The sequence below is a fragment of the Lutra lutra genome, chromosome 7 (assembly GCF_902655055.1).
Source record: "Lutra lutra chromosome 7, mLutLut1.2, whole genome shotgun sequence".
NCBI lineage: Eukaryota > Metazoa > Chordata > Mammalia > Carnivora > Mustelidae > Lutra > Lutra lutra.
Genome location: NC_062284.1, coordinates 73,209,814 through 73,233,478, shown reverse-complemented (window position 1 = coordinate 73,233,478; position 23,665 = coordinate 73,209,814). Strand labels below are relative to the sequence as shown.

The window sequence follows — 23,665 nt, the reverse complement described above, 5'->3', positions numbered from 1 at the left end:
AACCCTGAAGTCCAGTCCAGCTGAAATCAAATCAACACCTCGTCTTTGTCTTGGGGGTGATCTCCCTGGTGGAGCCTGAAGACAGCGCCATTCTACTCCAGTAGAATGAACTTCAGGCTGGCGCTCTTGATAATGTGGTTCAGCCCACAGCCCCGTCCTTGCCTCAGTGCATGACTTCGGACAAGGTACATTACCTTTTCCGGGGGGCATATTTTTTCCATTTAAAAAAGGAGGGTGTGATCTTTTTGTTCTTGGCCACTCACAGAAACATGCTGCTGTTGCCCCAGGTAACAGATGGGAATGTTTTGGAAGGAGGTGTTCTTTCCACAGACTAGAGGATGTTGTGTGGAGCCTTTTTAATGGTTTTTCCCTGCGTGCACCTGCTTATCCACCCAGACGGTCCCATACCCACTGAGTCAGAGTGCTACTGCATCTTTCTTTGCTTTGGGCCATGAAGACATAACCTGGCAGTCTGCAGATGACAATGGCAGGGGGAGTTAGTGAGGGTGGCTTTTTCATTTGTGACCTCACAAGCCCCCACTTGGTACCCTACATAGTGCCCTGGGTGCTGAGGAAACCACAATACTGGGGAGCAGGGGCTCTGCTGCCTGAGCGGGTGCACTTGGAAGAAGCTGTGGCTTTGCTGAGGTGGGAGTAGTAGAGTTCATAGGCCACAGAAAGGTCATTGCTGTGAAAAGCAGCGACAGCCAGAAACCCAGGTTAGGGTCCCCAAGGCAGGAACCTGCTGGTCTGGGGCTCAGGAAGCCACAGCATGACCTATAAGCTCAGTTTGGCTTCTTTTTGCCTAACAGAGAGTTCGCAGCACCCACTTACCCCCTGCGGTGGTGTGTTATGAGTAAAGCTAGAGGCAAGGCACACTCAATGCACTTTAATAAATGCAACAGAGAACAGCACCGGGAAAGGCAGAAAACCATCAACAACAAGGGGCAGGCAAGAATCATCATCCCCCGACCTCACATTCCCTGTGCACAGACTGGCAGGCAAACCCCTCGAAAGATAATCTTTTTACAGCCAAAATCGAGGGGTCTTGTTCCTCTTCCCTCCCTCCAGAAACACTTGCACAATTCGCTGCTTGAAAGCAGGCCCACATCTTACTTATCTTTGTACCCTCGGCACAGTGCCCAGAACGTAGAGAGAGTCAATTCATGTTTGTTAAATCAGTTAATAGAAGTAAGTGCATTTTCTCTGTATTTTACTCTGATCTTTGCTAATAGCTCAGAGAGCATTTGGATGATGTTTTAGAAACCCCACCAGCTGCATGGGAATTCAAATGTGATTTTGTTTGTAAAGTACTGGGAAAAGCAGAAAGGACTTTTGTGGCTGGGAATGCCAGCTTGGGGCAAATCTAGTGCTGGGCTGGGCAGAGCCATTCCTGTTATGTAAAGGACATCTGCTTTCTGACCTCCAGGGTCTATTTTCCTTGGAGACCATGGAGCTGGGAATCCTTGGCTCCCACTCTCTACTTCCTAAGGCAAAGAAAGTCAAAGGAACAAAACACCTTTCCCAAAGCATATTAGTTGTAGAAAATAAAAAAGAAAATGAGTCCTATATCTCTTTAGAAAGCAGCATATAGAGCTGTTAGGAGAATAATAACCTCCCTAACTCCCCAGGACTTTTGTCTTTCCACTCGGCTGGGAAATGAGCTGGGTTTTTTGTCTCTGAAGGAAACCTGGTTTGGTAGCAGCCATTTATACAAGGCTGCAGGAGGTCGACTTGAATCACCAAGAAGTCAGAAGCCTAGGAGACAGCAACCCTGTAGGCTTTTGAGAAGACATAACGTGAGAGTCTCATAATGGAGCCTTCTTATGCCGGTCAGCCTGCAAGTGAAGGACAGTTGTCAGAGTGTCATAGATCACAGACCATCAGGGCTGAGAGGAATCATGGTTCTCGTGTCATCTGGGGCTGGCCAGCACTTGCCAAGGTTATATCCTTGCAGATGTCACTAATCTCTTGTAGCCTGATTCCCTTCTGCACATGGCCATAATTCAGCCGGTCAGTATTAACCCATCAATGTTGGCATAAGCCATGGAACCCATTTGCTCTCCTCAATCATAGCTCCTTTGTTTTATGGACACAAATACTCAGGCCAAAGAGGTGGAGCCAACAGGCTAGGGTAGCAGAGTGTTAGGGACAAGGTCAGGGTGAAAACCCACATCTTTTTTGATTCCTAGTGTCAAGTTCTTTCTAGATAGTCACACCGCCTAGAACCATTCAGCCATTTGGAAGTGACTGGACATTGTTTTCAGGTTGGGTTGGATCAGTCTGACATTCAAAATCCATAGTTGTCCTTAGATCAGGAGTTGGGACTGAGGAGTGTTTGGGGGTGCTGGGGAAGGGGCTTTGTAGGCAAACCTAGGCCCCAGTTTGAACTTCGTGTCTGAGATTACCTGAAGAAGGAATATAAGTAGCAGGCAAATAATGTCTCAGCTGTGACTCCATATGCATCGTTGAGTAGCTAGCACTGGGCTGATCACTACTAATGGGGATGGAGGTTCATCCCAAAGATGGGCTGGTCTACACATTGGAGTCCTGTGATAAAGGAATGGGAGCTGGCATCCTTTTTGTCTAGGCAAAGGCAGGTTCTGGAAATTCCTTGGGCAAAGCTTTACTGATGACCTTGCCAATAGCCCTTGGCCCTTTGGCCAGATAAACAAAATAGTAAATAAAAAAAAACTATTTCTCCTTACTTAGCTCCATAATTTTTTTTAGCTTCTGGGATGGAGGTGGGGATTATTGGCTGGTATCACATTATACTACATAATGCATTTGAGTCTGGCTTGATACAAGAGGATAACAGGAGACGGGGCGTTATGATGAGTATCTGAGGAGGCCCACCTTATTAAATCATAATATGTCTCTATGTGGTTTTCTCTTCCCAAGGCTTCTTGGCCTATTACATTCCTAAACTCCTTTTCTCCCTGTGTAGCATAGTTTATGTAGGGGTAGGAATAAGAAACAGCCAATTCTTACCTTAAAAGAAAAATAACTTGGCAGTCAAGAGAAAATTGATGGCAAGACTCTTGGCAAACACCATTCGGAGCCCCAGCACTGTGAGGGACAGCATGTTCACCTTCCCGGCTGTGAACTGTGAGCTCTGGTGAACTGTGGTTGAATAAGAGTAAAGATGGTGGCTTTAGCAAGAGACTAAGTTCCCTTCCAGAGACTGGGCCCACAACACTGCCAAGCAGCCCGCCCCCATCACCAGCATTCTGCCTGGTCTGCAAGTCCAGCTCGCTGCCACTCGGCCCTCTGGGACTCCCAGCTGCTGCTCACTCCCAGCCAGGCAAGCTCTGCTGAGACTCATAGGGAACCAACTGGGCTTGGGTGTAGTTTTTGTTTTCTTTTGAAAGATGGTTGACTTTTAGCCCCATCTGACAATGACAGAGTTTGCTTTAACCCTCAGTTCTGAAGTCAACCCTTGGTTACAACTAACCTTTGCGCCCATAGAGGTTCTCTGAAGTTTGCTCCATGCTTCCAGGTTCTGTTGGTTTTACGTTACCTAGAACAAACAGCAGTGGTCAGGGATTTACTGGCAACCAAGAGGTTCAAAGGATTTCAGATTTTAAAAGTGGAGGAGACTCTAAGTAAGCACACTGAGGACCAGGGGGTACGACTTGGTTAAGTTCAGACAGCTGTTCACATAGCCAACATTCTTCCCATTCTGGATTTTGTTTTGTTTTGTTACACTGTGAGTTCCACAATCAGGTATGCCTCTGATTTGTAGGAAGAACGAGGATTCTCAATCCCGTGATAGGCCAGCCTGCCCCCTTGTTTTGGTATTCACACTGGATTAGACTGCACATGAATTTTTAACTCAGGGTCTAGTAGGAGGACAGTCATCAGTACAAAGTAGACAGTGGTTGGTGAAGAAGAAATGGGGGTGGGGGTGAAATAAGCTGGGCTTTATCTCAGCTCCCAGCTTGGGGATGCAGAGTTCAAATCCAAGTCAATGATGGGCCTAGTTGGGCCTCAGCCTTGTTTCCCGCGTGATGCCATATTGACAGTGATCGGTCAAGAGTTTACATCTCCAACTTCCCTTTCCCTTAATGCTTCATCCCTACAATTCCAACCCCTTGAAGCTAGATATGACCTACCTGAAGGACTCTTCTTTGGTTCAAAGTCAGTGGAGCGCACGATTTCATTGTTGTGTTCAACCGAACAGGTCACTGAATTGGAATCCTCATACCGACCCAGCTTGACAGCACTGTACTTCCCACTGGGAGAGACGACGATAGCAGGGTCAAATTCTACTATAGTCTTGGGTGCTTCAAGTTTTATGTCTATTTCCTTAGGGTAGAAATCTTTCACCAGACAAGCAACAGTGGAGCCATTTTTCATGGTGAAAACGAATGGTTTGGCAGGAGGCTGGCTTCCTGTAAATATAATCAATTTATTTTGGAAGATGGTTATCCACAAGTGTGGGAGTTAAACAATGGTGTTTACTTCAATTCCGTTGGGGCCAAACATTATAATCCAGACAATCGTGCATCCTGTGAGTGACCTGGGGTTTTTAGTACTCCCATCAACGTGTGGCCAAGGGCAGTGGAAATGAAAGGCAGTCAGTTTGACTTCTAGTTAGGAGTTGCTAAGTGACACGGCTGAAGCAGAGATGGAAAAGAACAACTACAAAGAAGTTTCTAGATCGTCTGAGTTTCAATTATCTATATTTCATTCATCAATCCTCTGGACAATCGCAGTCAGGCTGAGTAGCTGTCTGCATCCGTTGGTTTACTTTAAATGCGTCAGCCCTTGGAGTGAGAGCAGGATGGGTGCTTGTTCTTGGCATTGTGTCAATCAAAAACACAGGTCTGAGAAGGACTAGCTGACTGGTTCAAATACTCTGAGGATGGTAGTGCTGGGATCACTTCAGAGTGTCATCTCCATTTTACAGATCAGAAAGGATAGCCGCTGAAGTTAAGGAGTACATCTCTGTGCCTTTAGGTGAATACTTATTCTTTTGTAAGGGACTATCCTGCAGTTTGTTTTGAGTCTTTAATCAGAAATGACAACTGTCATTCCCAGGAAGTCCTTATAGACATAAAACCAGTTTAAACCCAGTTCTTGTTTTATTCTAAGTGAAGCTGAGGAATGTTGGTCTCCATTATTGTATGTGCCCCTAGCCTCCTCTTACATTCATGCCTCACCCTGAGCTCTATGATCTACTTGCCATTCTGTACCTGCATCATTTTCTTTCCTTGAAACTGAAAGTTTTAAAGCTTTGAGGGAGGGAGTAATGATTCTTTCCCATCATGACTTACTGAAGTTTCTGAATTATGATAAATTTTGGCCATGGAGACATGGATTCTTAGACTATCTTTGATAACCGTTTTTGTTTGTTTGTTTAAAGATTTTAATTTTTTGAGAGAGAAACCACAGAGAGAGTGAGAGGGTGCATGGTGGGGGAGGGGCAGAAGGAGAAGGAGACTCCCTGCTGAGCAGGGATCCTGACATGGGGCTTGATTCCAGGACCCTGGGATCATGACCTCAGCCGAAGGCAGGCACTTAACTGACTGAGCCACCCAGGTGCTCCGATCTTCAAATAACTGTTAAAAAAGAAGTGGGGGGGGGGGCAACTGAAAATGCCTGAAATCAGGAGAGACAACCAATCTCTGAATGATGATCTGGATATATTTCCAACTACAAGTTTAACTGCTAATTTTCAATATTAATTGCTGTGTGACTATAGCTCTTATACCAAAAACTTAGGTGATTTTTGGGACACCTGAGTGGTTCAGTCCTTTAAGTGTCTGACTCTTCATTTCTGCTCAGGTCATGATCTTATTGTGGTGAGACGGAGCCCTGCCTGGGGCTCTGCACTCAGTACAGAGTCTGCTTAAAATTCTTTCCTTCTCCCTCTTGTCCCCCTTTCCCCCCCCCACTGCTCACACTCTCTTTCTCTCAAAAACAGAACAACACAAAGCAAACCTTAGGTGAGTTTTTAAAACCTGTGATATCAAATTAAGAATGTTGAATTCCAGTGTGCTTTTATTTACTATGATCTACAATCAAGACACAAGGTAATGCTAAATGAGAAGTCTTCGTAATGAGGGAGTAAATGCAATGATTTTTCTAATGTTCAGCCCTGAATTTGGATTTGGGCTTTAGCTGTAAAGCTCATGGTAATAGAACTATAACAAAATTAATTGGTTGTATCTGGTTGGGATGGAGTGTTTGCTAGGAGCTGGAAGCTCCTGCTGGTCACCATTTTGTAAATGGACCATGGCCAGTCATGGCTTTCCTAGGGAATCAGCTGTTCAGAGAAACCCCCCCATCACTAGCATCAAGATTCTCTACTTTATTCTCTGCCTGGAGTTCAGCTGAAAAACTGGATTCTGTTTCAGGCACTCAGGGCAGGAAACTCATTCCTAAGAATCTGGTTCCTTACACTTTTGGCGTTAGGTCTAGACAAGAGAGGGGCTGAGGATTTTTTTCAAGGGGCTCTCCTGGAACCTGATTTCACCTATGTGAGAAAACTTTCTTTGTTTTGCTCTCCAGCTTCGGGGAAGCCACTGATAACAGACGCTGATAACTCTGGCAGTAACGGCTTGAAAAACCACACGTTCTGCTCGTTCACCTGTCTTTAGACTTGCGACATTTCTTGCTCACTCTACTGATCTTGGTGACATGTTGTCTGGTTGATTTTCAAGGGAGTTATGAGGTACAGTGAAAGGAAACTAGTCCATTAAAAAAGAAACGATGAAACAAAACAAAATAATCCTATCTCCTTGGTTACCTAAGAGTTTGACCCAATCCTAGCCTGATTTACCTGGATAATTAAGGCTTGCTTGGGATTTTAAGGCAGTCGTCAATGTTCACTCTGGGCTAGAGAGACCTGGTTTAAATAATTTGAACAATGTAATATAGCTGACAAGACAAACGTCTGCAGAAGTTAATACCCTTGTGATATTGAGCTCTTAATATCAATGTTAGCATTTCAGATGACTCATAATGCATTCATTTGGCAAAATGTTTTTCTCAGACTCTTTCTCATTGAATACCCACCTACAGGAAACAATTTTTTGAAATTAAAGTGTTTTTTCTAATCCATTCTTTGGTATCACGGTGACCAAAAAAAAAAAAAAAAAAAAAGGTTATCTGACTGAATTAAAATAAAAAAAATGGAATGCATTTTTTGTACTGTTGCCATATGTAACCTAGTCTATTTTATATTTAACTTAAACCGAAATCTGGAGTTGGGTAAAATTTGCACTGTTATAGTCCAAAATTGAAAGATTTAATTGTTTATTTTTTTGAGAATTTCCAGTCTTTCTTCTTGGCCCACCAATATAAATTCATTTCATTGTGGGTTCCAGAGCGCTATTTGCTCGAACAATTGCTGTTTTCTTTCAGGCTTTCTCTTTTTATGAGCACCGACCCAATGCTAGAGTTATGTGCTGGTCAACAATTCCAGAAGAAGTATATCCCTTTCCTGAATAGTCTTTCTTAAGTTCTATGTGTGGAAATCGTCTATGTTTTAGATTTGCATAGAGAGTCCTACTGGTTCCCTAAGAATTGTACCACCTGTAACAAATGTCACTCACAATTTCAAGGCTCTCTGGCAATATGAGATTTAACTTGAACACTGAAATACAACTTTGCTCTACCTGATTACTCCGACCTGGTAAACCACCTCTCTCCTTTGAATCTTCCAAGCTATAGGACATTTGTCTGCAGGTTGCAATGAGGCATGTATACTAGTCATCTTAACCAAAGAGATGGGTAAGAATGAAAGAACCCTCTGGAGATTTTGGGCCAAAGCATCCCTGCATATCCCTTGCCCCCCTCATATGCTCCAACAATTACTAAAATTTTTCTGGTCTTTTTGGCTGCTTTGAAGATTTCAGAAATAAGTGGGAGCTGTAGTTTTTTTTCTTTTCCTTTTTTTTTTTTTTTTTTTTTGAAGTAGGCTGCATTCCCAGCATGGAGCCCAATGAGGGGCTTGAACTCACCACACTGAGATCAAGAACTGAGCTGAGAGCAAGAGTCAGATGCTTGACTGACTGAGCCACCTAGGTGCCCCAGGGCTATAGTTTTAACATATGCTTTTTCAGAACAAAACTAGTTACAGAGCTACTTCAGTGACTCAGCCTGGTGACTTTACTCTAGCCTACCCCCACATCTGGGGTGCTCCACCTAGTTCTACTTTCCCAAGGAATGTAAACTGGATGGCAGCCCCAGTGCCAGGACTCAGTTTATCTCTAGAAATAGAGGGGAAAAAAGGCAACTCACGTGGCTCCACGAAGAGTCTGGTGCCAGCTCCAAAAAACATCTGTCGAGTATCCCAGGAGCACATCGCAATGCTGCCTCACAATTAACCAGCCTGGGGCTGGCCCTAGGGCCTGGGTGAGCACATCTGTGCCCTGCCTCCCCAGCCGGGGTCTCAGCCTAGAGACCCCACAACTCTGAGAACTACAAAGGTGCCCTTGATGAGATCAAGGGGCTGAGTGCACAGCATCTCAGTTCCCTTTGAAGCTAATAATAGTTTGCTGGATGAGGTTGTGAGCCCAGAATCTCAGCCAGGAAGCACTGGGACAGGGGACAGGGCTGACATAGAGGGAGAGAGGAAGGTGACAGGTACAGGTAGCTGCCTTCAAGATGGTAAATTTAACTCCCAGTTTATTGGGAGACCTCCTCAAGAAGAACATGATAGCTTAGGAACAGGGATGGGTCACTGACTGGTGACATTTCTTATAACGAGTGTCAGGCTGAAGAGGGTTTAGATACAGGTCTCGTTCTCATATTCTGCTTCCTTCTCTTGGGTCACAAATTCTGCTTTTTGATTAGAAACCTAATTTCTTTCCCATCACTCAGACTGAGTCTCACAATAATAAGGAATCTGTCTCCTAATTCCCTGAGCCCAGGAAAAGGCATTCTAAGGATCCAAGGGTTGAACAAGAAGTTGGTAGCCGACAGGGAGCCCAGTGGTGCCACAGGTAATGGATGTAGGTCAGGGAAGCCGCTGCTTGCTTTGGACTGTTTGTTTTCATTTTATAATTTCTCCTGTCTCTGGATCCAGATGCAAGCTTCAGGAGGATACAATAATCATGTGAAATAGAATTTTAAGACCATATAGATTACTCTGTCTCATCACCAGAAATCAAGAGTCTAGGGCTAGAGCCAAAGGGAATGACGGTTGGATAGGGCCATTATTTGCTGTCAAAACTTTAAGGATTGAGGGCTTGACTTGAGATTCTCACTTTCTTTACCTGAGCTTCACATAATCATATTACACTCCATCATGGCAGGAAGAGAAAACTAAAGAAGTAAATGGAGTATTGCTGAAGAGCATGGGTCAGCGTCCCAGCAGAGGGGCTAAGCATCACTTTCATCTCTTTCCTTCTTCCCTAAGGCTCCCAAAGGCACAGCCTCAGAGATTTGATTCTAACACTGCAGATAATTCTGAATTTCAAGTGGAAATGATTTAAAGGGAAAATGAAACACAATACTTTGTGCTCAGATTCAATTTGCCCAACATCGATCAGACTGCAATCAGCTACAACACGATTGTTTCCCTCTTTCTTTCTAGTCTCTCTCCTTTCAGAGACAACTCCTCAAATTTCACTACTTCCCTGGAAGCAACAGGCAATCAAGAACCCCTGTAAGGTTATGTTTCCTTCTGAGTGGCAGACGCCATGTTGACACTACTGGCTGTTTTCAAGACTGTCCACCTTGCCCCATTTACGTAACTTTCCACTTCTTTATTTCCTCTGAGATAAAGTTTAACCATGTAAGGGGCAATGCCTGCAATTAGAAAAGCTTCTGAAAGACTACTGCTCTCTGGGCCGGTCCCAGTGACTGACTGTCGGCAGTCACCCAAACTACTTGAATATCACCCCTGGATCTCCAAGCCCTGGAACAGATTATCAGTGGACAATATCCTTAGGAGAGCACCATTACTTCTCTATTGTCCTGAAGTTGGTGGCTGTGATTACATTGGATGTAGGCTCCTGAATTCTACATTCAATGTAGAGTCCTTGGATTCCGGGCTAACAGAAGAGGTGAGCCCATTAACTGCTCTTGGCTGGCCCAGACTAGGATGGGGTGTTGGGGATCGACACAAGGGCAAGATTGGCTTTTGTCATCTGAGGGAGAAAAGACTATCTTGATCTAACTCCTTCCTTAATAATATTTTTCTTCTTTTTAACCATCTCTTTTCTTACATCATGGCCAGGACTCTCTGTCCTCATAAACAGTGGAAGATTCTCCTCACCTAGAGCTTGCCTTTTCCCTGTTCCCAGTTCCTGATTGAGGAGGGGACCAAAAGCTTGACCAAGGGCTTAGTTCAGGCCGTTGTAGAAGGCTTACTGCTATAAATCATCAGAACTGAGTTTCCATGCATATATAGAATATTTTCCTAAGAGAAACCTAATGAATTTGTCCTCATATTTTACCTTGACTCTCTGGAACAATAAAACAGTGGGTTTCCAGTTTGGAACTTCCTGACTTCCCAAGAAGTTCCATTCATTCAGGATTAGGCTACAAGTCCAGAGGAATATATGCTCTGAAGTAAAATGCATAACCTACTTGGTTCCACGATGAGTCAAGTCCCTCTTCCAAAGACAAGTTGTGCTTCATTACACCACCTCACACATCATTACGAAAAACCTCGCTACCTATTTGCCCTCTTCGTAGTCCATGTTTGGAAGGGGTGGGGAGAGCAGAACGAGTGTAGTTGGAGACATAAAACTCTGCAACAGTTTCTGAGGTCTAAGCATTATATTTTGGCAGCTTGTTTGATATGTGTTATCTTCTGAGTGTTGGCATTTAGGGAAGTCCCTAGGTTTTCTGCTATTACCTCCTCAACCCGTCATCACTTACCCTCTAAACTTGCTTCACGATCATATTTTCCCAAGGGAGAAAGGAATTTTGGCTTTGCTAACAAATTTGCTGACAAATGGCTATTGTTAGTGGAAACATAACTATGAGGCTCAAGTCAATCATAAACGACTATGCCTCAGTTAGAGGTAAAAGAACACGATGGTTGGAGCAAGAGCTATTGATGCAAAAGATTGGAGGCCACCCAAATGGTCATAATAATCATAGGTGACTACCATTTGTATAAGTATTTTGCTACTTACAAATGTCTTGTGTTTATACTACTTCAGCAAACATTATTGCAACAAACTCCATGAGATGATATTATTAGATGCTTCTTACAGACAAAGTCACTGAAGCTAAGTATGGTTAAGGTAGTGAGTGGCTAGGCTGGGCCTTACTCAGACTCTAGTTTCCACACATTGAACCCAAGTAATAGATGATAGGACTGGGAGGAGCCTCAACACTCACTTGTCAAAACCTCTGTGATGACACAAGAGTTAATGGATCCATAAGGATAGTTTTGACTCCTTTTCCAGTACCTTTAAAAAAAAAATTAAATCACAGGGAGGAGCCTGGGTGGCTCAGTCGGTAAAGCATCTGCCTTCAGCTCAGGTCAAGATGCCAGGGTGATCACTGCTCATTTGGGAGCCCGCTTCTCCCTCTGCTCCTCCCCTCACTCGAGCACACACACCTCTCTCTGTTTCTCTCTCAAATAAGTAATAAAATCTTTAAAAAAAATCAAATCACAGAATTCTTACTTGGTCATAAGACACTCACAGCATTGGACTTCCTTGCTTTTCCTACTAAATCTTCCCTAAGAATTGGTCTTATATGGTAATCAGAATCATCGTGTGCTAAAGCTGGAAGACACCTTAGAAACCCCTTGGCTTACCTAGAGGGAAACTAAAGTTCAGTGAAGTCAAGTCAGAGAGCTTGTCAGTCAAAGATAAGGACTGGATCTTGGTCTTTGAACTCTTGGTCTGACATGCTCACCATCATACCTCTCATTTGCTAGATGTATTTAATACAGGTCTGATTATGACCTGGATCTGTAAATGGCGAATGCACGGTGCTAAGTTGGTTATCTAAAGTTAGTCAGGTGGAAGGAAGACAACACATATTCTCCAGGAAAGATAGTGGGTCACCAGGACGACTGCAACACATACTTCATGCTGGACCTTATCAGAGACTGAGTCCCTGCTCCTCAAACCATCCTTTGCCAAATTACATGTTGGCTAGATCTTTTCAAGTGTTTCCCAAGTTGGTGACTTGGAAAAATATTTAACAAAGATAATAGCTAAACCTGTTGTCACAAGAAGGAGAAAGGAGTCACTTACATGGTTCCACCTCCGGATAGGTTCCTTTGCCAAAGACCAGGGGATCATTTGTGCTGGACAGCACAGCCAATAGACCTCATCTAAAAACTCCCTTGCTTTCTCTTTGGGCAACCCTGGAGCCAGTTGCCAAGTCACGTGATAGCTATTGGATGGTATTTCTGTCTATCTGGACTAACCTCTTTGCTCTTCATACTTGGGGGCTATCCTTCAGGACCAAAGCAGGAGGTGATTCCTTTGTTAAATAGAAATCTGAGCCTTTGGTGTGTTACAGTCTGAATGAGAGAGAATGAACTCGCATGCTGAATGAGAGAGACCGGAAAGGAATTTCTTAGTTTGATCCAGAGGGAAGAAAGGTGGAACGTTGGTCATAGAGTAGTGGGTCTCAGCCTTGGGGCTACAGCGAGGTGGGGCAAAGATCTAGTGAGTTACAAACCCCCACTCATTCCTCATTTTAGCAGAATTCCATTTCATGTCCAGTCAGAGCTTTGCATGTGCATGTCCAGCATTGTGCAACAGCCAGACTTCTTAGTATAAAATAGAATTAGAGTTTTCAGTGCATTTTAATAACATACTCATGAATATCACATTGTAACAAGCTTTCAATGATCTACTCACCCTTAAAAGTGACAGTTAAATTAGCCTCTGTCATCTGTAAAAATCAGAGTCTATAAGATTGCCCATGTCACTTATGAGAACCAGGGAGAGAGTATACATTTTCAGATCCATTTACAGTCCATAAAGGACTGGAGATCATACTTCAAAAATCACTCAAATGGGAAGTGGGTCTCAGTAATAGAAAGATATCAGAAGACCTGAAATCTAGTTGGACCCTATTGCTCACTGGGTGTGTAATCTTAGCCAATTTCAGAGAGCCTCATTTGCCTCCTTTATAAAATGAGGATAATATCTTCTATATTGGGGGTTCCTAAGATGAAATGAAAGGGTATATATAAAGCACTCTGTAAACTAGAAAGTCTTGGTGGAATGATTGGAATGTTCATTAATGTTAGACTCAGAGAAAATACATTTTACTTGAAGCAAGGGGTATAATTTCCCCAAGCACAGAGCTTCCCAGGGGCAGGCTGGTAGGGAAAGGTCACTAAGAGAGAACAGAATCCTATTTCTTTGGATTTTAAGATGACAGTGCTCACTTCTTAGGGCTGAGGGTGAGGCCAGGAATCCAAGTTTCTGTCTCCCTTGGTCTTTTCTCAAGGTCAGTTGTGACCTCTATTGCACTCTCCAATCTTCCCTTCCCAGTCCCAGTAAGGACTGGAGTCCTAACGGTGGCCCATGAGCTGCCCCCTCCCCAGGCCTATTACCAACCTGACCTCATTTTCAAATTCTCTCCCCGTCACTTCCACTTTCCTCCAGTCACACAGGCCTTCTCACTCTCATCACCTACCTAGAGGTGCTCTTCCTCCAGATATCTGCACATGGCTCACTCTGTCACCTCCTCAGGTCTCTGCTCAAATGTCACCTTTCCAGGAAGGCTATCTGTGTGACTCCTCTGTTAAAAACTGCACACCACTCCCTTCTCTCATCTTTTACATTCACCTCCCGCTTTATTTCCTTCATGGGCCTTATTACCACCCATAATACTATATATTTTATTTATTTATTTGGTTTATCATCTGTGTTTAGCCATTAGAGTGAAAGCTCCAGTAAGGCATGAATTTTTGTCTGCTTTGTTCATGCTGATTCGCTTAGCAGCGAGAAGAGAGCCCGGCAACAGGGACAGGGACTTGTCACAGGTTGGGGAGCTAGGATGCTAGGACGAGGCTTTGCCTCTGCAGGTTCCTAGTAGGCTTTTATTTCTGTTTCCCTTTGCCTTATGCCACAACTGATCATCTATCCATCCATTCATTCATTCATTCATTCATTCAATAGACATTTATTTAGTGCCTTCACTATCTTTGTGGATACAGTGAGGAACGACTCAGAGACCTTGCCCTCAGGGAACAAGGGAGACAGATGGTCAATGAGCATCTGAAAGTTTTGGGTAGATAGGAGCATATAGAAATAAAACAGAGTAAGGGGACTATAGGAGCTGGTTGGGGAAGGTGTCACTAGAAGTGACATTGAGTAAAGACCTGGAGAAGGAATGGGAGAGAGCTTTGTGAATCCCTGGGAGAAAGTGGTACCAGGCAAAGACACTGTAGACCACAGGGTCCATTCTGAAACTGATACTTGCCAGAGGGGTGGGGTAGGGAAAGGGCAAATAGGGGAAGGGAAACAGGAGATACAGGTTTCCAGTTACAGGATAAATAAGCTGTAGCATAGGATAAAGGCATAACAGAGGGAATATAGTCAATGATACTGTAATAGTGTTGTACAGGGACAGATGGTAGCCACGCTTGTGGTGAGCATAGCGTAATGTATAAACTTGTTCAGTCGCTATGTTGTACACCTGAAACTAATGTCACATTGTGTGTCAGCTACACTGAGGTTTAAAAAAATACACTTGGTTCTGGGAGATGTTCATCCTGAGTGAGAGGGAATGCCAAAGACAGGAATGAGAATGTTATCTCTTGGTAACGCATTGATGAGCCTGGGATTTTCTGGACTCCTTTTTCTCAGGATGATCATTTGGTCATTATCTGGATCTTTCTGAGTATAGGGACCCTCGAGTCCAGGGGTATAGTGTGGGGAATGGGCCTTGCCTGAAGAATACCTCTTTGGGTAACTGGTTTTGGTATGGTGGGGCAGAATTGCTTCCCTTGGTGAAGGACGGTGGTGGAGATGGTGGTGGGAAGGGAAACAGCCTAACGGTGGCCTCAGACTCTGCTGGTGGCTTGGAAAGGAGCCCAGTGTGGAGGGTGGGAGGGGAGGGAGCTGGGCCATGCGAGAAAAGCCTCCACGGGTGCCTCAATCAAACTGGAGTCTCCACAGAAAAGAAAAGTCCTTAAGTGCACAGATGTTGGAATCAGACAGATGATACACATTTTGCCTTTCCTAAGCTCTGTGATCTTGGAGAACCTGCCCTCCACCTGTGAACAGGTGGGTCATAGTTCAGCATGGTCATTGTGAGAAGTGCGTAAAATGACATTCATTAATAACGAATGTGCCTCGTCCAGTGGCCTGATACACAGTAGACACCCAGAAAGTGGTAGTTGACATAGTGATGACATGTAAGAATACAAGTTGTTCCAAGTGTATCTCAAGAAGATGCTCCTGACAACCATATGTCTTTTCTAAGCTCCTGTCATTGTCATGGTCAGTAGCACACATTTACATTGTGGTTCTTTATTCCATGCTTTTTGGTCCTGTTCTCTTGTTCTGTTTTATGAAGTTAAGTGGCATCCCCAGGTTTTCTCTATCCAGAGGGCTGAAAGTTTGATGGATTTGGGGCTGTGGTTTTGTGTAGACCTACTATTAGCTTTGTGCTACCCAGGAGGTAAGGACTGGTGAAGTAAGGACTCGAAAGGAGTATCCAAGGGAAAGGAAGCTTCAGAAGGAAGTAGGCTTCTGAGAATATAAAGGCTCTGGTTTTGCAGTGAGGCCTCTTCAACGCAATACTATTTGGTTAAAAAAGAAAACACCATTCAAAGATATTCTTGGTCCTTCTCTCTCTGGGTGCCCCTTATCTTTTCATTTCAAAGTTTGATGGAACGTACCAGCTCAGTGTTTCTCAAACATCAATTAATCACATCTCTGGATTTTTTTTTTTGGTCATATAATTTGCCTAATAGTTTTCTTTAAATTTGTTCACTTTTTAATTTAAAATATAATTAAAAGGAAACTTTAAGTCACATGGGTTTGACAAACTAGTTGTCACTAATTTGATATCCATTAAAAGATAACACAATTAAAATGAAAAGTAAGTCTATATACCATATAGAATCAGGGGTTGTACATCAACACTTAGGGAAACACTGGATCATAGCCTCAGGAAACAGAAGGACTTCATTTATTAAGAAGAATGTGGTGAACAAAGGGAGACTAGAGAAATCAGTCACTAACTTCACAGAGAATGTGGATAAACTATTATTTTTGAGAAATTTTGATGCCAATGAGGTGTAAGGACAAGGGGCTGAAGTAGTTGAATCTTCAAACCTTTTTTTTTTTTTTTTTTGGCAGAGAGAGAGAGATGCAGTGAGAGAGGGAACACAAGCAGGGGGAGTGGGAGAGGGAGAAGCAGGCTTCCGGACAAGCAGGGAGCCCGATGTAGGGCTCCATCCAAGGACCCTGGGATCATGAACTGAGTGGAAGGCAGAAGCTTAACGACTGAGCCACCCAGGTGCTCTGAATCTTCAAACTTTTGTTGTGATTTTTTTTTCTTGTTTTTTAAAATTGGAATTTCTCTGCTCTGACCATGCTAGCACAGCTTTGGATCTCTATCTCTTTCTGGATGCAAAGCCCTACCTTGCTTCTCCCTATAGTGTATGTATGTGGTCTGGGAATGGCCAGCCTGCTCACCTTCCTTTTATTGTTTTTTGAGTATTTATTTCTTTATTTTAGAGAGAGGAGAAGGAGAGAGAGCGAGCGAGAGCATGCGAGCATGGGGATGGGCAGATAGAGAAAGAGAATCCTGAAGTAGACTCCATGCTGACCACAGAGCCCGACGCAGGCCTGGATCTCATGACCCTGAGATCATGACCTGAGCTGAAATCAAGAGGCAGCCACTTAACCAACTGAACCACCCAGGTGCCCCTTGCTCTCCTTCTTTTCCCTTCCTCTGCCCTCAATGGTACCCCTCCTGCACCTCATCCACCTCCGCATTTTTTGAGAGGAGCCCGCCCCCTCACATTCTCCCTCTGCACCCCTCTGTAACCTATGCTTACCTCGGACAACACAAGCTGAATGCCAGGCACCAGGCCAGAGTGTGCTGTCACTTGTCCAGTAGCCCCTCAGCAGGTTTGGGACCACTGACCCCACTGTTAGACTTCTCTAGGACCTTTGGAATGGAGTTTTGTATTTGTTTTTCACCTTTGCTGGCTTAATATTAATATCTACTATCTAACTGGAAGCTACTGCCAAATAGAGACTGCATCTTTTTTTAAAGCAAGACAAGGTTGGATTCAAATGTCACTTATATGACATGAAAAGATGCCTTCTGTGTTGAGTGCAATCCTTTGACAACTTTAGCACTGATTCTTTTATAACAGTTAATTAGTGAGTGGCACCAGATCTTCTTAGTGAGGAAGACGAACACCATGAGTCCTTAGGGGATTACTCCTGTCTGCGTCCTACAGGCTTAAAGCATTTCTTAGTTGGAAACATTACACATTCACTTTGTTCTGCTTGGAATCTGGTCTCACTGGGAACCAGAATGTTCCCACTTCCTCACTAGTAACCTAGCTTCCATTTGTAGCTCAATCAATTAGAAGCAGATGCCTGGTTCCTTTTTTTCTGAAAAGAAATGTAGCAGCACCAGTGACCACCCTCTGGCCTCACCTTCTATGGCCACGGAGCTCGCGCACTCTCTCTCTCTCTCTCTTGCTCTCAGCCTGAAGAAGGTCAGAATTATTTATATAATTTGATAGAATTTGAACTTTGATAGAATCACGGACTCAGATCAGCCTTTTTCCCTATCACTTCTCTCCTGGGGGGGTTAAGCCAATGAATCTGGTCTCTATAGTCTGGCAGGAATCCCACAGATTAGGCAGTTTTTTCTCGGTTTCTCCAGAGCTGTGTGGGTTCTTTCACAGCCCAGACTCTTTCTCTCTATCTCTTTTGTTTTTTAAAGATTTTATTTATTTATTTTAGAGAGAAAAAGAGAGAGAGAGAGCGAGCACGAGTCCAGGGCAGAGGCAGAGGGAGAAGCAGGGTCCCCTGCTGAGTAGAGAGCTGACGTGGGGCTCGATCCCAGGACCCTGAGATCATGACCGGAGCTGAAGGCAGAAGCTTAACCAACTGAGCCACCCTAATTCCCCCAGACTCTATTTTTTTTTTTTTTTTTTTTTACAGACAAACCTCCTCCTAACTCCTAACGAGGGGACTAACCATAGTTCACCTCTTCCCTCCTTGACACTATTTTGGTGCTATTACTACCCATCGCATTTCCTGATATTTCTGCCCCCTTAAATGGAGGAGCCTCTAAACTCGAAAAGTAAAGAAATGAGTTACTTACGTGCTTCCACGGTGAGGCGAGTCCCTTTTCCAAAGAAGAGCTTGTTTGTATCACAGCAATTGAGGCCATTCCAAAAACCTCAGCAGCCCTCCTTGGGAGCTCCTCCTCCTATCACCTTTAGGATTGGAGGGTCTTTAGGGCTCAGCTCTTAGAAAGATGCCCCTCATTGCTTATTCAACGGGTTTATGATGATTTAATCAATCGCGGTGGGAGGGGGGTTGCCTTGGGGAGGCTGTTGACTGAGGGGCAGGTAGGAGCCCGTATTCCTACAGCGACCATTTCTAATATAGTATGCTTCACGACGTCCTCTGAATTGTTGTTGCTTTCTCTTGTTTTAGATTGCTCTCCCTTGTAGACCCACCCCTAACTCTCAGTCTTGGAAAACCAGCATTGCCAAGAAGATGGATCTTGGATTCCTGACTGTTCCAGAGTCAAGGCCTTCACATTCCCCAGTGCTACTTTAAGGACAGACAGGGTCTGGCATAACAAGGGGTGAGGGACCGGTGTGAAGCCCTGACAAGCTGCCAGGGATTTATGGTACAGTCAGCATTGGAATGAACAGCTATGGCTGGCGATTGCCTAAAAACAAGTCAATCTCTCTTTGAAGTTGTCTTCTCCAACTGTAAAGCCGAGCACTCAGGCAGATCTCTCTAGGGACTTGGATTCAGAAATTCCATATGAGATGGCTCATATAACTCTTACCATAGAATCAACATGAACCAGGACATGTTCTGAAGAGACACCCTTTTTGTATTCCCCACACGCAGATGCGGGAACATGTTGAAAAGCCAGTTTCATCCGAGGGAGTGAGAGGTCAGCAGCTGGGGGTCCCTTCTGGTCCAGTCAACTTCCTGGTGTCTTTCCTGAGTCCCTGAATAAAGAGGGGTGGCTCCCCGAAGCGCTCATCCCCTGGGGCTTGGCAGCCCTGCTGAGGATTTCCCAGGGAAATGCTCTGCAGTTTTTGTATGGGTCTCTGTGGCTTTTGTAGCACTGTGGGTATCCCACCAATCACAGTGCTTCAGAGCTTTACAAAAACCTCCCCTGGTTTCACTCTATGTGGCCTCTGAGCACCCCTGGGGCCTGATGTTTGCTTCAAGTCAGGCTCCGGCAAGATGAAAGGGTTTTGACTGCCTGCGGGGTAGGGGCTGGGGGGCAGGCAGGCTTGCCTGGTTGCTTCTGTCTGAGGCTTTTCTGCCTTGTTGGCTGGATCTGCCCTGGAGTTTGCGACCAGAATGTTCATTCAGAAGTCATCACGTCCGTTCCCATCTGTGCTTTCTGGCCATTCTCCTCTCAGATGGTTTCCCATAGAGGAATCTGTCAGACTTCTGGATGTCTCAAAGGGATTCTACATGCTGTGGGTTGGGCAGAAGATGTCTGTGGTCGGTGAGACTTCTTTTGTGACCTGCTAAGCCTCCCATTCACCTCTGCCTGCCCCACTTTACACCTGAACAGTATTATATAGTTGACAGAGGGCTGTCATGTAAATTTAAAATTTCATCCTCTCCATTGATTCTCTGGTCGTTAAATCCAGGGCCAGTGGGCCATATGGTGCTTTGTGTGATGTCGAAAAGGCAACCGTGCTGGGCAAATGCAGAGGCAGCCCCTCGGGCTGGTTCAAGTCTGGCAAACAGATGGCACCTTTGTGTGCTTTATAAAAGCGGCCCCTTTCTCCAGCTGATGCAGCCCTGCACCAGGGCCTTGGCTCGGCTGGCAGGGCGTGAGCTGAATTTAGCCTTGCTTGTCCCTTCAGGTGAGTGTCCTTGTGCAAGGCGGGGCCCATATCACAAGATATGGCTACGCTGGCCCAATTCAGTGGATACTTGTTATTTATATTCTTGTCTGACCTCTGGTTTTTGACAAGTTATTCCCTTTTTGAAAACTCCTCTGGGGCCCTCTACACACTAGTCCTGGTTTGCCTGTGATCTCTGTGTCTATCACTGTGAAAACAAAGTGGCATTATTAAATGATAACCATTTAAGGAAAGTGTGCATTTTGATACTGTTGCTATCAAAAGGGACCAAGATTTTATTTTATTTTTTTAATTTATTAAATATTTAATTAATTTATTTGACAGAGAGAGAGAGACAGCGAGGGCAGGATCACAAGCAGGGGGAGTGGGAGACCGAGAAGCAGGCTTCCCACTGAGTAAGGAGCCTGACAGGGCTTATTCCCAGGACCCTGGGATCATGACCCCAGCTGAAGGCAGATGCTTAACGACTAAGCCACCCAGGTGCCCCAGGACCAAGATTTTAAAAAGGTTTATTTTCCCACTCTCTCTAGAAGATCTTATGCAAATCCATGGCTTGATTATGTCATCACAATTTTATTTATAATCTTTGTGACAACTCCTTCCCACCCTACATATGGTTGCATTCCTGTTTCATAAGTTCCAAGCAACTTCATCTTCATATACAGAGTCCAACATTCTTTTGTTGAAAAACAAAACAAAACCAAACAAGCCCCACTGCCAAAACAAAAACAAAAACAAAAAAACCCCCAAAAAACCAAAAACCAAAGAGTGAAGAGGAAAAAAGGAAAAGAAGAAATGTTATGCTCTCAGTATTTTTTTTTTAAAGATTTTATTTATTATTTGACAGAGAGAGACACAGGGAGATAGGGAACACAAGCAGGGGGAGTGGGAGAGGGAGAAGCAAGCTTCCTGCAGATCAGAGAGCCTGATGTGGGGCTCAATCCCAGAACTCCGGGATCATGACCTGAGCCAAAGGCAGATGCTTAACTACTGAGGCACCCAGGTGTCCCTCTCTCAGTATTAATGTAATGGGATGGCTTTGGACAGAAAGCAAGGAAATGTGGGTCTCCTGGGGAAGGCCAGATGAGAACGAGGAATTACAGCCTGAACTCTTGAGTAGAACTGGTTTTAGGTGCTAGGGTTTGAAACTGCAGGAGGTTAACTGTGTGGGATCATGAATTAAGATACTTGTTAACCTGCCTGAGACCCACTGACCCCTTCCCAGTGCTGGTGTAGGCTTTCCCAAGCAACTACTAAAAGCTGGTTTGAATAGAACTAGTTATAGGAAACAAAAAGTTGGGGATGGAAAAGCAGGAAACTTTGGAGTCATATCAAAACCTAAACCAGGCAACCTTATGGGTCTGGGGCAGTGAATCTTACAATCCCCTGGCTGTGGTAGAGAGATCTGGGGTGATGAATCCTGATGAGAATGTGCCTGTGTGGCTTCCAACTCTTCACTCCCTCCCTGCAACAGAAGTGTGTGCTCAGGTATTTTACCCAATGACTCTGCAAGGCATACGACAAGCAGAGTATACATCCCATTGTGTTGACTTTGGGGCTGGCCGTACTTGGACTGATAGAACATGGATGGAAGTGACAGCATGCGAGGCTCCAAGAGAAGTCCCATCATGGATTTTCACCAGCACTCTTAAACCTCTTTCTTCTGCCATGAGACCAGTGTGCTCCGGGAAGTCACTGCTGCTTCATCCTGAGTCCTAAAAAGAAGACATGCTGGGAAGAGCTGAATCCGACTCACGTCTTGAAGTCAGGTCCAGCTGGACTGCAGAACAGCGAGCAAAAGCAATATATGTTGGTTGTTGTAAGCAACTGGCGATTCGGGATTGTTACAGATCATAATCACAGCGGAAATAGCTAATTAATACAGATGCTAAGCCTTAGGGGGATCTTGGCTATGAAATTACATGCTTGAAATTATTGGAAGCTCCCCGTTCTCTTCAGGATGAAATGATATGGAACGCAGGCTTTTGTCTACCAATCAGGCCTACATCTTGTACTTTTCACTTGCTCCCTTGAACTCAGCTGCCCTGAACAACTTGCTTCCTGAAAGCTCCATGTCCTTTCATACCTCTTTGCCTTTGCTATGCGATTGCTTTTGCCTGAAAAGCCCTTCTCTTCTTCGATTCCCCAGTTTGGATCTCACCCACTTCCTTATCTCTTATTCATTTTCTGGCCTTAGCTTTGCTGGTGAATTCTCTGATAACAGAAGACCGCACTGGGTTAGATACCCATCCTTTCCCTCTGTTTCCCTGCAACAGAGGTGTGCAGAAGAGAGTTCATCAAAACCATTTTTCTCTCTTTCAATAGGTTGAGACCCTTGAGAGAAGGGATTTGTCTGGTTCATCTCTGTATATCTCCGGAGCCTCAGTGAGTGCTCAGAAAGTGTCTTCTGAATCCATGCTAAGGATGAAACAACTCACGTTCAGAGAGGATAAGTGAGGAAGTGACACAGCCATGGCCAGAACCTACACATTCCTTACTCTGGGTCCCTTCCTTTCTCGCAGGCACTAGCCTGCCTTATGGAATACTACTTACGCTTGTGTAGTGGAGCCTAGCAACATTCCTTGTGAGCAAGTTGATTTTTAACATTAGCCCGAGCTAAGCATCATCGGGAAGGTAAATTTGTTGTGATTTGCTGCACCCCATGAAATATATTCTAAAGTCACAGAGAAATGAGTTTCACCTGGTCTACATTCAAATCACATTCTTCTCCACTCATGTGAGTCATCAAGGATCACTCGTGTCTCTGTCTCTGGAGAGGAAGCCTGGAGGGTCAGAGCTGGGGAGACCTCAGTGATCATTAATACTCACTTCCTTGGGTGTTCAGATGCAAGAGTCTAGAAAGACCCAGAGAGGCTTCATAACTTCTCCAAGATACCTAGTTTTAAAGAAGTATGCAAGAAATCAAGTACCCCAGTTCCTAGTCATGTGTTATTTTTTGGCACACTAGGCAAATACCTGGTCTTTTTTGGTTTTTGTTTTGGCATTTATCATTTGAAAGTATCTCAGTCCTATAGCTGACCTCCTTCCCTGAAGTGGCCAGAGACTGCTGGACAACCTGTCATTTTCTTTTTCTCTGTGGTGTCACGGTGTCGTATGAGACACTTTTCTGTGGGAAAGGGGAGGAACAGACACAGAGCGGGTGTATCTTAAAGTTCAGCTCTTTCTGGAAGGATGCTGAACCCTGTTCTCTGTGCTGGGCAACCACATTCTCAGGGTGGGGGCAGGCGGGGTGTGTGTGGAACAGAAGAATTGGAAACTGTGTGGAAACTGGGCTTCCATGGAATTATCCAGTCCCAGCTAAGACCAGGTCCCATGTTTAGAGACTCTTAGAGACACTTTGAGAAAACTCATGGGAAACCAAGGCAAAAATGAAGTAAGTGCTGGTCAGGGGCATTCTGCAGGTTGGAAATATTTGGGATTGTGGACTTTGAAATAGCTTTATTTATTTCCACTCCGGTGTATTGACATGTATTCTGAGGGTTATAAACAAACTGCAGGGAATTCAAAGGAGAATATCAGGCTGTTGAAGATACTTTATATCCCCTACAGGAAGGTACTGCTAGAAAACATGGGGGAGTGTAGATGGAAGGAAGGGAGATACTGGGGGTGTTTGATCATATTCAAGTATCTGTCAGGGCAGAGCTGGCT

At 44.5% G+C, this 23,665-nt stretch overlaps 2 gene segments (V, D, J or C); both read right to left on the bottom strand.

Annotated features, from left to right (window-relative positions):
- Positions 1-23,665, bottom strand: part of LOC125104779 (T-cell receptor alpha chain C region-like) — a 311,082-nt gene that overhangs the window by 83,275 nt on the left and 204,142 nt on the right.
- The window catches only part of LOC125104778 (T cell receptor delta constant-like), a 67,940-nt gene continuing 45,149 nt past the window's right edge, over positions 875-23,665 (bottom strand). Inside the window, 5 exon segments of the C gene segment in view lie at positions 875-1,838; positions 2,992-3,123; positions 3,455-3,520; positions 4,116-4,394; positions 18,247-18,293. Coding sequence covers positions 2,993-3,123; positions 3,455-3,520; positions 4,116-4,394; positions 18,247-18,293 — 523 coding nt within the window.